General features: G+C 42.3%; 1 protein-coding gene across 1 annotated transcript in view; it reads right to left on the reverse strand.

The window, feature by feature from the left end:
- Positions 1-8,506: 8,506 nt before the first annotated feature.
- Positions 8,507-15,815, reverse strand: part of LOC117500756 (receptor for retinol uptake stra6-like) — a 68,096-nt gene continuing 60,787 nt past the window's right edge. The window contains exons 16-17 of the mRNA XM_034159532.1: positions 10,696-10,833; positions 8,507-8,981 (exon numbers count right to left, since the gene is read on the reverse strand). Coding sequence (XP_034015423.1) covers positions 8,698-8,981; positions 10,696-10,833 — 422 coding nt within the window. The 3' untranslated portion in view covers positions 8,507-8,697. The remainder of the gene's footprint in view (positions 8,982-10,695; positions 10,834-15,815) is intronic.

Raw genomic sequence — 15,815 nt, forward strand, 5'->3', positions numbered from 1 at the left:
CCAGCTAAGCAGGGTGACATAACCAGATCTAGTTTCCAACTTCAAGACTCTGTTAATTGACTTACTGAGTCTCTGCAACCTACTTACTTTATTTCATACCAAAGTAGCTTGCTTTAACCAACATTGTCAAATCAAATGTGAGTTTGTGCTTTTACCTGCAGTATATTCAACCACAAAATGCAGTTTCAGCTCTAAAGAACAGTTTGGTTAGTATTGTTGGGTCACATTCATCTCTACAGCTCAGTATGGTGCATCCAGAAAGTATTCACAGCGCTGCACATTTTGTTACAGCCTGATTCAAAAATGATGGAATTCATTTTTCACAGTTCTGCATGATACCCTGTAATGACTGAAAAAAGTTTAAAGGGTTGGTAAGGTTAGACCTTGTGTGAAGCATCTTGAGGCAACTTTGTGATTTGGCGTTAAATAAATTAATTGAAATTGAGGTTTTTGCAAACTCATGTACAAAGTATTCACAGCTTTTGTCGTGACGCTTAAAATTGTGTTTGGTGCATCCTGTTTCTACTGATCATCCGTAGATGTTTCTGCAGCTTAGTTGCAGTCCATCTGGGGTAAATTCAGTTGATTGGACATGTATACACACCTGTCTACATATAAGGTTCCCCAGTTGACAGTCAGAGCACAAACCAAGCATGAAGTCAAAGGAATTGTCTGTAGACCTCTGAGACAGGATTGTCTTGATGCACAAATTGGGGAAGGGTACAGAAACATTTCTGCTGCTTTGAAGGTCCCAATGAGCACAGTGGCCTACATCATCCATAAATGGAAGAAGTTGGGTTCCACCATGACTCTTCTTAGATCTGACCGCCCATCTAAACTGAATGATTGGAGAAGGGCCTTAGTGAGGGAGGTGACAAAGTACAAACCACATGGCAGCCCACTTGGAGTTTGCAAAAAGGCACCTGAAGGACTCTCAGACCATGAGAAACAAAATTCTCTGGTCTGATGAGACAAAGATTGAACTTTGGTGTGAATACCAGGAGTCATGTTTGGAGGAAACCAGGCACCATCCTTAGAATGAAGCATGGTGGTGGCAGCATCATGCTGTGAGGATATTTTCAGCAGCAGGAGCTGGGAGACTAGTCAGGATTGAGGGAAAGATCAATGCAGCAACGTACAGAGACATCCTGCATGAAAACCTGCTCCAGAGCGCTCTTGACCTCAGACTGCGGTGACGGTTCATCTTTCAGCAGGACAATGACCCTAAGCACACAGCGAAGATATCAAAGGAGTGGCTTCAGGACAACTCTGTGAATGTCCTTGAGTGGCCCAGCCAGAGACCAGACCTGAATCTGATTGAACATCTCTGGAGAGATCTGAAAATGTCTGTGCACCAACGCTCCCCATCCAACCTGATGGAGCTTGAGAGGTGCTGAAAAGAGGAATGGACCAAACTGCCCAAAGATAGGTCACATCTGTCTGTTTGTAGGCCTTCTCTGAGGTAATAGGGATTTTTTTTTTCCTGCCAAGGTTGGTCACGTTTGTCTGTCTGTTAGCAGGATTACATCAAAACTACTGCACAGATTTTGATGATCTTCTCACCATAGATAGATATTAGGCCATGGAAGACTCCATTAAATTTTGGAGGTGATCTGGATTTAGGATCAAGATTTCACTTCATATAGGCTTTGGAGGATTATGTCAAAACTACATCACGGAATCTCACAAAATTTGGGCAGCATGGTGGCTTAGTGGCTAGCACTGTTGCCTCACAGCAAGGAGGTCATGGGATCGATTCCCATCTGTGGTCTTTCTGGAGTTTGCACGTTTTCTCCGTGTTTGCGTGGGCTCTGTCCAGGTGCTCCAGCTTCCTCCCACATCCAAAGACATGCAGGTTAGGGGGATTAGAAACTTTTTAATTGTCCAGGTCTCCCTTGTAAAAGATGTCTCCTGGTTGGTTTAACCTGGTTAAATAAAGGTTAAAATTTGCACCACTGATAGATATTATGGCATGGAAGACTCCACTGAATTCTGGAGGTGATCTGGATCTGGATTGGCGGACGTCAGAAATCTTGGATTGCTCTTGTTCTTCATGTACCTACTCAACCTGTCTGCCAACACCTTGTGTCTTCTTGTCGATGGGTACCATTGCTTATTCTACATAACAATAAAGACCAAATATAACGATTCAGTTTCAACTCACTTTGAGCCTTTTATTGTTCTTCTGCATTTACAGATTAGTTATGTTAAAATAGCACACTGGAAATAAAAGCGTAAAATAACAGGTACCTATGACCTGTTCATCCTTTGTGAAATTATGGAACTTTCACCTCTGTATTTTTGATTTCGCTCTGTGATTAATACAAAAAGTTACACTTAACTACAGTATAAACAGACAAATTTCAATAGACAATTAGATCGATTAGATAACTGAATGGAAATTAAAAACATAAAAACCAGGGTTGTCTGAACCAAAATCATTGAAATATATGTGCAAGAACCCAATGTCTGTGCACATATGTATGAAATGACTAAATTAAGGATTTTACATGATTACACAAGCAAACCCAATGTTTCATATTCATGTAAGATCTTGGGGACATAAACCTTTCCACTGGGGCCCATATTGTTTCACCTCCAGTACTGTGCAAAAGTTTTAGACACATTTATTGCACCATAAAAACATTAAAAATATAAAAACCTGATAAATATTCATAAATAAATGAAATGTGTGATGAATTTTAACTTTGATGACAACTGATATGACAATTGGGTTCTGTCTACGTGTGACTTTTTGGTATATACACTCAACAAAAATATAAACGCAACACTTTTGGTTTTGCTCCCATTTTGTATGAGATGAACTCAAAGATCTAAAACTTTTTCCACATACACAATATCACCATTTCCCTCAAATATTGTTCACAAACCAGTCTAAATCTGTGATAGTGAGCACTTCTCCTTTGCTGAGATAATCCATCCCACCTCACAGGTGTGCCATACCAAGATGCTGATTAGACACCATGATTAGTGCACAGGTGTGCCTTAGACTGCCCACAATAAAAGGCCACTCTGAAAGGTGCAGTTTTATCACACAGCACAATGCCACAGATGTCGCAAGATTTGAGGGAGCGTGCAATTGGCATGCTGACAGCAGGAATGTCAACCAGAGCTGTTGCTCGTGTATTGAATGTTCATGTCTCTACCATAAGCCGTCTCCAAAGGCGTTTCAGAGAATTTGGCAGTACATCCAACCAGCCTCACAACCGCAGACCACGTGTAACCACACCAGCCCAGGACCTCCACATCCAGCATGTTCACCTCCAAGATCGTCTGAGACCAGCCACTCGGACAGCTGCTGAAACAATCGGTTTGCATAACCAAAGAATTTCTGCACAAACTGTCAGAAACCGTCTCAGGGAAGCTCATCTGCATGCTCGTCGTCCTCATCGGGGTCTCGACCTGACTCCAGTTCATCGTCGTAACCGACTTGAGTGGGCAAATACTCACATTCGCTGGCGTTTGGCACGTTGGAGAGGTGTTCTCTTCACAGATGATGCGAAGGAGATGTGTTGCACTGCATGAGGCAAATGGTGGTCACACCAGATACTGACTGGTATCCCCCCCCCAATAAAACAAAACTGCACCTTTCAGAGTGGCCTTTTATTGTGGGCAGTCTAAGGCACACCTGTGCACTAATCATGGTGTCTAATCAGCATCTTGGTATGGCACACCTGTGAGGTGGGATGGATTATCTCAGCAAAGGAGAAGTGCTCACTATCACAGATTTAGACTGGTTAGTGAACAATATTTGAGGGAAATGGTGATATTGTGTATGTGGAAAAAGTTTTAGATCTTTGAGTTCATCTCATACAAAATGGGAGCAAAACCAAAAGTGTTGCGTTTATATTTTTGTTGAGTATAAGTCACACCAGAGTATACGCCACAGGACCGTAAAACAATTTTAACGATAACGTGACTTAAACCATGAGTTTTACAATCATTTTAGTAATATTGCATGATCATTTGCAACTGTGTTTGTGTGGTATTCTACTGGCCAGTACACTTACAAAAAGTTATGATTATTGTGGAATTTAAAAAATGTAGCTCACATATTCACCTTTTATTGGAAATGATTATGTGTTAACATGCCCATTTAAAAAATGGGGCCGGTGGAGGGGCATCAAACGTTATTTTTAATATAAATCTGCGATGCCTAAAACCTTTGCACAGTATGTACTAGAGAATCCCAGTGAATTTAGAAAAAATAACCGTGTGTGAGTTTAAGGACTGAGATTCTAAAATCATTACCCCTGTTTTACACTTCCTGTGTTGTGTGCGTATCGCAGCTGAGCCGCTTCAATGCCGCAGCTCACACATGTGTATGTATTTACACTGGAGTGTGATTCAGCTGTGCTTCTATTGTGTATCTTCACACATTATTTGTCTTTGATAATGTTTTTTTTTTCTACACTATCTTTCTATGGAGTAACTGTCATTTTACAGAGACCAATCAGTGTGTCTGTATGTTTGTTAACCAGCACATGAAGCTGAATTTTCCAGTGGTCAGCTGACAGCTCATGTATAGGCCCTGAGGCTACATATTGGCAGGCCAGCTGCTTATCCACTGAACTATCTGCATATCTACATATACGAGGTCTCTTAGATAATAAACCGACCCTTTTATTTTTTTTTTAACTATATGGATTTGAATGACATGCGATTACACCAATCATGCTTGAACCCTCGTGCGCATGCGTGAGTTTTTTCACGCGTGTCGGTGACGTCATTTCCCTGTGGGCAGGCCTTGAGTGAGATGTGGTCCCGCCCTCTCGGCTGAATTCCTTTGTTTCACACGCTGCTCGAGACGGCGTGCGTTGCTTTATCAAAATTTTTTCTGGACCTGTGAGGAATATCCGAGTGGACACTATTCGAGAAATTAAGCTGGTTTTCTGTGAAAAGTTTAACGGCTGATGAGAGATTATGGGGTGTTTCTGTCGGTGTAAGGACTTCCCACGGAGCGGGACGTCCTGCAGCGCTTCCAGGCGCTGTCGTCGGCCTGTTTCGAGCTGAAAACATCCTAATTTAAGGCTTAATTCACCCAGGACATCGTGAGAGAACAGAGAAGATTCAGAAGAGGCCGGCATGAGGAATTTATGCGGACATTCCACTGTTTAAGGACATTTTTTTTAATGAAAGACGTACGCGCAAATTCGCAGAGTCGTTTCCGTGACGACTCGGCAAATCTGTGTGCGCCGCGACAGGAAAAACACCTCCGTGTTGAAAACCATTTGTAGAATTCAGGCGGCTTTTAATGGCTTTCAACAAGTGAGTAACTGAGAAATTGTTTAACAGCTTGGGCATGTTCTAACTTGCCCGTTAAGATTTCCAACGGAGGTGTTTTTCCTGCCGCGACCCCCCGCGGTCGGGTCCAGCCCGACATGCGACTCTGCCCGCACGTTCTTTCATTACAAAATGACCATTAACAATGGAATGTCCGAATAAACTCCTCATGCCGACTTCTTCTGAAAGTTCTCTGTTCTCTGACGACTTACTGCGTCAACAGAGCCTGAAATGTGGAAGTTTTCAACTTGAAACGGTGAGACGCTGCCGCCTCGAAGCGCAGATCGCCATCAGGCGCCGTGGACCGTCCTTAAAGCAACACTACCAGACCAAAATCTCTCATCAGCCGTTAAAATTTTTACCGAAAACCAGCTGAATTTATTGAATGGTGTCCACTCAGTTGTGCCTTACAGTTTTGAAAAAATTTTGATCAAACAAAGCAACAGTCTCTGAGCCATTCCTAAACAATGAAAAAAATCGACGAGCGGGTGGATGACTCCTCACTCAAAGACTGCCCACAGGCGAATGACGTAACCGACAGGCGTGAAAAAACTCTCGCATGCCCACGAGGGTTCAAGCATGTCTGATGTAATCACACGTGATTCAAATCCATATGGTTTTTGAAAAAAATAATAAGGTCGGATACTTTTCTAATAGACCTCGTATACATTACAACATATTACTATATTATACTTGGGACTCTCCTGGGATGCTTCCCTCGTGCAAGTGATGTGCAAGTTGCAATCAACTAGTGCAGCAGATCAATCAATCAATCAATTTTTTTATATAGCGCCAAATCACAACAAACAGTTGCCCCAAGGCACTTTATATTGTAAGGCAAGGCCATACAATAATTATGTAAAACCCCAACGGTCAAAACGACCCCCTGTGAGCAAGCACTTGGCTACAGTGGGAAGGAAAAACTCCCTTTTAACAGGAAGAAACCTCCAGCAGAACCAGGCTCAGGGAGGGGCAGTCTTCTGCTGGGACTGGTTGGGGCTGAGGGAGAGAACCAGGAAAAAGACATGCTGTGGAGGGGAGCAGAGATCGATCACTAATGATTAAATGCAGAGTGGTGCATACAGAGCAAAAGGAGAAAGAAACAGTGCATCATGGGAACCCCCCAGCAGTCTACGTCTATAGCAGCATAACTAAGGGATGGTTTAGGGTCACCTGATCCAGCCCTAACTATAAGCTTTAGCAAAAAGGAAGTTTTAAGCCTAATCTTAAAAGTAGAGAGGGTGTCTGTCTCCCTGATCTGAATTGGGAGCTGGTTCCACAGGAGAGGAGCCTGAAAGCTGAAGGCTCTGCCTCCCATTCTACTCTTACAAACCCTAGGAACTACAAGTAAGCCTGCAGTCTGAGAGCGAAGCGCTCTATTGGGGTGATATGGTACTACGAGGTCCCTAAGATAAGATGGGACCTGATTATTCAAAACCTTATAAGTAAGAAGAAGAATTTTAAATTCTATTCTAGAATTAACAGGAAGCCAATGAAGAGAGGCCAATATGGGTGAGATATGCTCTCTCCTTCTAGTCCCCGTCAGTACTCTAGCTGCAGCATTTTGAATTAACTAAAGGCTTTTTAGGGAACTTTTAGGACAACCTGATAATAATGAATTACAATAGTCCAGCCTAGAGGAAATAAATGCATGAATTAGTTTTTCAGCATCACTCTGAGACAAGACCTTTCTGATTTTAGAGATATTGCATAAATGCAAAAAAGCAGTCCTACATATTTGTTTAATATGCGCTTTGAATGACATATCCTGATCAAAAATGACTCCAAGATTTCTCACAGTATTACTAGAGGTCAGGGTAATGCCATCCAGAGTAAGGATCTGGTTAGACACCATGTTTCTAAGATTTGTGGGGCCAAGTACAATAACTTCAGTTTTATCTGAGTTTAAAAGCAGGAAATTAGAGGTCATCCATGTCTTTATGTCTGTAAGACAATCCTGCAGTTTAGCTAATTGGTGTGTGTCCTCTGGCTTCATGGATAGATAAAGCTGGGTATCATCTGCGTAACAATGAAAATTTAAGCAATACCGTCTAATAATACTGCCTAAGGGAAGCATGTATAAAGTGAATAAAATTGGTCCTAGCACAGAACCTTGTGGAACTCCATAATTAACCTTAGTCTGTGAAGAAGATTCCCCATTTACATGAACAAATTGTAATCTATTAGACAAATATGATTCAAACCACCGCAGCGCAGTGCCTTAGATAACTGAAACAATCCTTCAAATGGTGATACAAGCACCAAATCTGGCACAAATACACCCTAGATATTATTCTTTTGAAAAAAAAATGGATTAGCCACTTGAATTTTCAATCGGTGGTCAGGTAGGGGTCAAATGAAGAACAGTTTTGACAATGTTGAGTGGTTGGTCCCCAAAGTAAATGTCAAAGAAGGTCAACGTCCCTTGGATTCTATGACGTGACATATGTTACCGTGTAACGTAATAACTAAGCATCATACATGGTCCAAAATATTCCTTTTTAAAACTCTGTTAACTAATAATTTGCATCACTTGTTACCAAAATAGGAGCAACTTTAATTTTTGACCCTTGTACAAACTGAAACTGACCTTTGTCACCATTCTTGCTGTTTTTATCCCATAACTCCACAGAATTCAGTCACAGATAGTCCAAACTATACCTTTTTGGAATCTTTATGATTAGGCAAATAATGTGATATAGTTTTCAACATAATTGGAGCATCTTGTAATTTTGACCCCTGTGTAATTCTTCAATTGACCTCTACCTGACCACCGACTGAAAATTCAAGTGACCAGTTGTTGTTTTTTTCAACAGAGGAATGTCCAAGGAGTATTTGTGCTGAATGTGATGCTTGTATCACCATTTGCAGGATTCCACTCTAAATATTCTCTTATCTGCTGCACTAAACTGCTAAAATGAAAATCAACACGTGCCCTGCCTCCATGCATACACAACACATCTGGTGTGTTTCAGGCCAAATAACTACTGTGGTGGCTGAATTTGTTGTGCTCCACTCGTGCAAATCACAGCACATGGACTGGAATATAACAAACACAAATGATGGGAATCTGTGTTGAACATTTGTGATGCAGAGTAGATTGATAAACTGTCATATTACCACCACCACCACCCCCCCCCCACACACACACACACACACACACACACACACCTTCAGTTTGACGTACATTTGTATAAGGGATTGTCTTGTTAAAGCAGAGGTTAAGATTGTATTTCAAGACTACATTGTTGGAGGCCCAGTAATCCCCCTCACCTGTAGCTGGTGTAAAATGAACAGATCAGTATTCACAGTAAGTAGTCATTAGACATTTGAGAACATACCACAGATAGTATGATTTGAGCTGAAGCATTCTATGAGTCTTATGATCTCCTCTTATTCCAGAGCTTCCTCAATTTTATCTGAGTTAGTTGCGGTCTCTGTGGACTGGACAGACTCAACAGCCTGTTCAGCACCCAGCTCAGTGACCGGCTTACTGCCCTCCTTCTTGCTTCTGTGGTTTGGTGTGCCATTTGGGAAGGTCTCAGAGGTCTGCCGTGACTGGAAGTGCTTCCTGGAGCCCAGCAGTGATGGGTTGTGGACCAGCGTGTACAGCAACTGCCAGCGAGCGTGAACTCGTCGACTGTTGGATTCCGTTCTCTGTGGGTTCTCCTGAATCCCTAAAAGCCAAAAGGGAGGAGGACATCAAACCAGGAGTAAGAGATAAGTGTCAAAATATACAACACTAAACCAGAAAAAAGCTGAGACTGTATGGAAAATGTGTTGAAAATTTTGAAATTAAAAAATGCAGTAGCAACCCCATGTGCTACACTGTACCAACGTTTTCTGAAATGTGCTTGTACATCAGTTTCCTGTGCTTTGGGCACAAAGGTTAAATATCCCGTTCAGGACATGCAAAGGATTACATTTTACTTACAACATATTACAATCACTTTCTGAAAATCTATTGTATGTCACGGATTGGGCCAGGTCAGGGCGTCGAACCCTTATTTTTCCCCTTTTCGTGGTTTCCCATCTGCTGTGCCTTTGATTTATTAGTTATTATTTTCATCATGTGATTTTCTGTCATGTTTTTCTTGCCACTTTATTCTTATGATTCACTAGGTATTTCATTTTCATCATATGGTTATTTTCTGTTTTGTCACTTTGTTTTCTTTGTTACTTTTTACTTTGGCCTTTCACTCTGTTCTAGTTTTCAGTCATTGTTTAGTTATCTCTTGTTCTTCTTGGTTATAATATTTGTTGTACTGTTATGTCAGGATTTGTTTGTTTGTTATTGTTTGTTCACTGCTTCTTCTTATGATTGGTATTACTGCCTAGTTTTCTTTAGTCAGTTTTTGTTTAATGTCATTTTAGTATTTTGCTCCGTCTTGTATTCTAGTCCATGTTGCCAGTTCTTGTTTAGTCTAGTCCATGTTCCTGTTTGACTCTTATTCAGTTATAGCTCAGTTTTGTTTTTGCCTCTTGTTCCTACTTCACATCCTGCACCTGCTTTCATGTCCTTGTCTCACGCCCAGTTATTTATGTTCACTTCACATCCTGCACCTGTCATGTTTTTCTCTCACTTTAACTCTGTCCGATTTGTCTTCTTTCACTCACGCTTTGTGCACCTGTTCACATATCTTTGTCTTTTCTTCACTCCACCTTAAGTTGTCCTCCCTCACTGTCTTGCACAATGAAGTATCTTCGTTCACTAGCCACGCCTCCTTCTTGATTGTTCCTCACGTGTACCTAGTTAACTCCTGTCCTATTTAGTCTCCACCCAGCCACCACACCCTTGCTCGTTTGTTGTCTTTGTACACTCACCAGCGCTTTGTCTAGTCCTGTTTTTGCCGTGTATCCAGATCCTGCCTTGTGTTTTTTGACTGTGCCTTTTGCCTCGCCCATGAGGTCTGTGTCTGCTCGTGCCTTTGAACCCTGCTTGCCCATGACTGCGTTTTTGCCTGACCCTGTTTGTGCTTCTGCCTCGCCGACTGATCACCTGTGTACCAAACCAGAGCCTGAATTAAAGGCCATGAGTACTTCTACATCCAATAGTCCGAGAGTTGCAGGGTGCCTGGCACCTGCCGGGCATGACATTGTATAATCTGTACAAGAATACAAAACCTAAATGGTGATTATCCACATCATTTGGATTCATAAATTATTATTTTTTTAACTTTCTGTAATTGAACATTTTTCACAGTTGCTCTTTTTTAAAATCAGGAACTCTAAAATCAATACACATAGCTTGGATCAAACTGGAGTGAAGGTGCACCAGATTATTGTCAACAATTTGTTCCAGAGCCAGACAGAAACCCAGATCTGGTGGATTGCTGCCCTTTGCAGATATGCAAGAAGTGCTGCTGTTCTTCTGTGTAAGTGTGTCTCTACCTTCCTCTGCATCTTGTGCTTTCTGTTGCATGCTGCCACGGAGCACCATCATGTCCACCAGCAGCGCACAGAATGCCTTCATCACCGGGTGAGACTGACTCACGTCCACTTTCAGGAAGTTGGTGTAGTAGCTGTAGGCTGGATTGGGGTTGAGGTCAAAGAATGGTCAATTAAAATGAGTGTGAGACCATACACACATTTCTCCCTATCATATATATATATATATATATATATATATATATATATATATATACGAGGTCTGTCCGTAAAGTATCGTACCTTTTTATTTTTTTCAAAAACTATATGGATTTCATTCATATGTTTTTACGTCAGACATGCTTGAACCCTCGTGCGCATGCGTGAGTTTTTCCACGCCTGTCGGTGACGTCATTCGCCTGTGAGCACGCCTTGTGGAAGGAGTGGTCCCGCCCCCTCGTCGGATTTTCATTGTCTGGAAATGGCGGAATGAAAAGGACTTTTTTTCCATCAGAATTTTTTCAGAAGCTGTTAGACTGGCACCTGGAAACCATTCGAAAAATTTATCTGGCTTTCAGTGAAAATTTTACGGGCTTCACAGAGAATAAGGACTTTAACTACAGGTTTAAGGACCCCTTTAAAGGACGGTCGGTACGCCGAGCTGCGACGATGCGGCACAAACCACTGGATCATTTCTAAGCTGATGGCTCTGTGGATACGTGACCGTCGTGTGCTCTTTCTCTGGTTATCACAAGAGCTGGACATCAGCCATTTTCCAGCAGATTTCACTTTTAACAAGAGATTTTGTCATGGAAAGCCGCGCGGAGGCTTCACGCGTCACGACCGATTCGCTGATGAAGCGAGACAAAGGAATAGCTCCGTTTCGGCGTGTTAGAGGACAAGTTGGGACATGTCTATCTCGGCTTTCAGTGCTTACCAGTCGAGTGAGTATAAAAGAACTTGTGGAGAGCTGGACATGTCCCAACTTGTCCTCTAACACGCCGAAACGGAGCTGTTCCTTTGTCTCGCTTCATCAGCGAATCGGTCGTGACGCGCGAAGCCTCCGCTCGGCTTTCCATGACAAAATCTCTTGTTAAAAGTGAAATCTGCCGGAAAATGGCTGATGTCCAGGTCTTGTGATAACCAGAGAAAGAGCACACGACGGTCTCGTATCCACAGAGCCATCAGCTTAGAAATGATCCAGTGGTTTGTGCCGCATCGTCGCAGCTCGCAGCGCGGCGCACCGACCGTCCTTTAAAGGGGTCCTTAAACCTGTAGTTAAAGTCCTTATTCTCTGTGAAGCCCGTAAAATTTTCACTGAAAGCCAGATAAATTTTTCGAATGGTTTCCAGGTGCCAGTCTAACAGCTTCTGAAAAAATTCTGATGGAAAAAAAGTCCTTTTCATTCCGCCATTTCCAGATATAGTTATATATAGATATACACTCAACAAAAATATAAACGCAACACTTTTGGTTTTGCTCCCATTTCGTATGAGATGAACTCAAAGATCTAAAACTTTTTCCACATACACAATATCACCATTTCCCTCAAATATTGTTCACAAACCAGTCTAAATCTGTGATAGTGAGCACTTCTCCTTTGCTGAGATAATCCATCCCACCTCACACGTGTGCCATATCAAGATGCTGATTAGACACCATGATTAGTGCACAGGTGTGCCTTAGACTGCCCACAATAAAAGGCCACTCTGAAAGGTGCAGTTTTATCACACAGCACAATGCCACAGATGTCGCAAAATTTGAGGGAGCGTACAATTGGCATGATGACAGCAGGAATGTCAACCAGAGCTGTTGCTCGTGTATTGAATGTTCATTTCTCTACCATAAGCCGTCTCCAAAGGCGTTTCAGAGAATATGGCAGTACATCCAACCAGCCTCACAACCGCAGACCACGTGTAACCACACCAGCCCAGGACCTCCACATCCAGCATGTTCACCTCCAAGATCGTCTGAGACCAGCCACTCGGACAGCTGCTGAAACAATCAGTTTGCATAACCAAAGAATTTCTGCACAAACTGTCAGAAACCGTCTCAGGGAAGCTCATCTGCATGCTCGTCGTCCTCATCGGGGTCTCGACCTGACTCCAGTTCGTCGTCGTAACTGACTTGAGTGGGCAAATGCTCACATTCGCTGGCATTTGGCACGTTGGAGAGGTGTTCTCTTCATGGATGAATCCCAGTTCACACTGTTCAGGGCAGATGGCAGACAGCGTGTGTGGCGTCGTGTGGGTGAGCAGTTTTCTGATGTCAGTGTTATGGATCGAGTGGCCCATGGTGGCGGTGGGGTTATGGTATGGGCAGGCGTCTGTTATGGACGAAGAACACAGGTGCATTTTATTGATGGCATTTTGAATGCACAGAGATACAGTGACGAGATCCTGAGGCCCATTGTTGTGCCATACATCCAAGAACATCACCTCATGTTGCAGCAGGATAATGCACGGCCCCATGTTGCAAGGATCTGTACACAATTCCTGGAAGCTGAAAATGTCCCAGTTCTTGCATGGCCGGCATACTCACCGGACATGTCACCCATTGAGCATGTTTGGGATGCTCTGGACCGGCGTATACGACAGCGTGTACCAGTTCCTGCCAATATCCAGCAACTTCGCACAGCCATTGAAGAGGAGTGGACCAACATTCCACAGGCCACAATTGACAACCTGATCAACTCTATGCGAAGGAGATGTGTTGCACTGCATGAGGCAAATGGTGGTCACACCAGATAATGACTGGTATCCCCCCCCAATAAAACAAAACTGCACCTTTCAGAGTGGCCTTTTATTGTGGGCAGTCTAAGGCACACCTGTGCACTAATCATGGTGTCTAATCAGCATCTTGATATGGCACACCTGTGAGGTGGGATGGATTATCTCAGCAAAGGAGAAGTGCTCACTATCACAGATTTAGACTGGTTTGTGAACAATATTTGAGGGAAATGGTGATATTGTGTATGTGGAAAAAGTTTTAGATCTTTGAGTTCATCTCATACGAAATGGGAGCAAAACCAAAAGTGTTGCGTTTATATTTTTGTTGAGTGTAGATATATATAGTTTTTGAAAAAAATAAAAAGGTACGATACTTTATGGACAGACCTCGTATATATATATATATATATATATATATAATTTGAACACCCTGTGTGAGAAACATAATCTAAAAAACAAATCCGGAAATCACAATGTATGATTTTTTTTAATAATTTATTTGTATGTTACTGCTGCAAATAAGTACTTGACCCCCTACCAACCAGCAAGAATTCTGTCTCTCACAGGCCTGTTAATTTTTCTTTAAGGAGCCCTCTTATTCTGCACTCTTTACCTGTATTAATTGCACCTGTTCACACACTCAATCAATCACACTCCAACCTGTCCACCATAGCCAATCAATCAATCAATCAATTTTATTTATATAGCGCCAAATCACAACAAACAGTTGCCCCAAGGCGCTTTATATTGTAAGGCAAAGCCATACAATAATTACGTAAAACCCCAACGGTCAAAACGACCCCCTGTGAGCAAGCACTTGGCTACAGTGGGAAGGAAAAACTCCCTTTTAACAGGAAGAAACCTCCAGCAGAACCAGGCTCAGGGAGGGGCAGTCTTCTGCTGGGACTGGTTGGGGCTGAGGGAGAGAACCAGGAAAAAGACATGCTGTGGAGGGGAGCAGAGATCGATCACTAATGATTAAATGCAGAGTGGTGTCTAAGGACACCAGGGACAAAACTGTAGACCTGCACAAGGCTGGGATGGACTACAGGACAACAGGCAAGAAGCTTGGTAGAAGACAACAACTGTTATGATTATTTATTAGAAAGTGGAAGAAACACAAGATGACTCTCAGTCTCTCTCGGTCTGGGAAGATCTCACTTTGTGGGGGTAAGGATGATTCTGAGAAAGCTCAGAACTACATAGGAGGACCTGGTCAATGACCTGAAGGGAGCTGGGACCACAGTCACAAAGATTACATTAGTAACACATGATGCTGTCATAGTTTAAAATCCTGCAGGGCAGCAAGGTCCCCCTGCTCAAGCCAGTACATGTCCAGGCCCGTTTGAAGTTCACCAGTGACCATCTGGATGATCCAAAGGAGGCATGGGAGAAGGTCATGTGGTCAGATGAGACCAGAATGGAGCTTTTTGAAATCAACTCCACTTACCATGTTTAGAGGATGAGAACAACCCCAAGAAAACCATCCCAACCGTGAAGCATGGGGGTGGACACATCATACTCTGGGGGTGCTCTTCTGCAAAGGGGACAGGACGACTGTACCATATTGAAGGGAGGATGGATGGGGTCATGTATTGTGAGATTTTGGCAAACAACCTCCTTCCCTCAGTAAGAGCATTGAAGATGGGTCATGGCTGGGTCTTCCAGCATGACAATGACCCCAAACACACAGCCAGGGCAACTAAGGAGGGGCTCCATAAGAAGCATTTCAAGGTCCTGGAGTGGCCTGGCCAGTCTCCAGACCTGAACTCAATAGAAAATCTTTGGAGGGAGCTGAAACTCCAAACCTGAAAGATTTGGAGAAGATCTGTATGGAGGAGTGGACCAAAATCCCTGCTGCAGTGTGTGCAAACCTGGTGAAAAAACTACAGGAAACGTTTGACCTCTGTAATTGCAAACAAAGGCTACTGTACTAAATATTAACATTGATTTTCACAGGTGCCGAAGTACTTATTTGCAGCAGTAACATACAAATAAATTATTAAAAAAATCATACATTGTGATTTCTGGATTTTTTTTTATTTTTTTTTTAATTGTCTAAAAATTATGTATAAAATTTCAGACCCCTCCATGATTTCTAAGTGGGAGAACTTGCAAAATCACAGGGTGTTCAAATACTTATTTTCCTCTCTGTATATATATATTTACACACACAGGTTCTGGTCATATAATTAGAATATCATGAAAAAGATGATTTATTTCAGTAATTCCATTCAAAAAGTGAAACTTGTATATTATATTCATTCATTCCACACAGACTGATATATTTCAAGTGTTTATTTCTTTTAATTTTGATGATTATAACTGATAACTAATAAAAACCCCAAATTCAGTATCTCAGAAAATTAGAATATTGTGAAAAGGTTCAATATTGAAGACACCTAGTGTCACACT

This window comes from Thalassophryne amazonica, chromosome 2 (genome assembly GCF_902500255.1).
Source record: "Thalassophryne amazonica chromosome 2, fThaAma1.1, whole genome shotgun sequence".
NCBI classification, from domain to species: Eukaryota; Metazoa; Chordata; class Actinopteri; order Batrachoidiformes; family Batrachoididae; genus Thalassophryne; species Thalassophryne amazonica.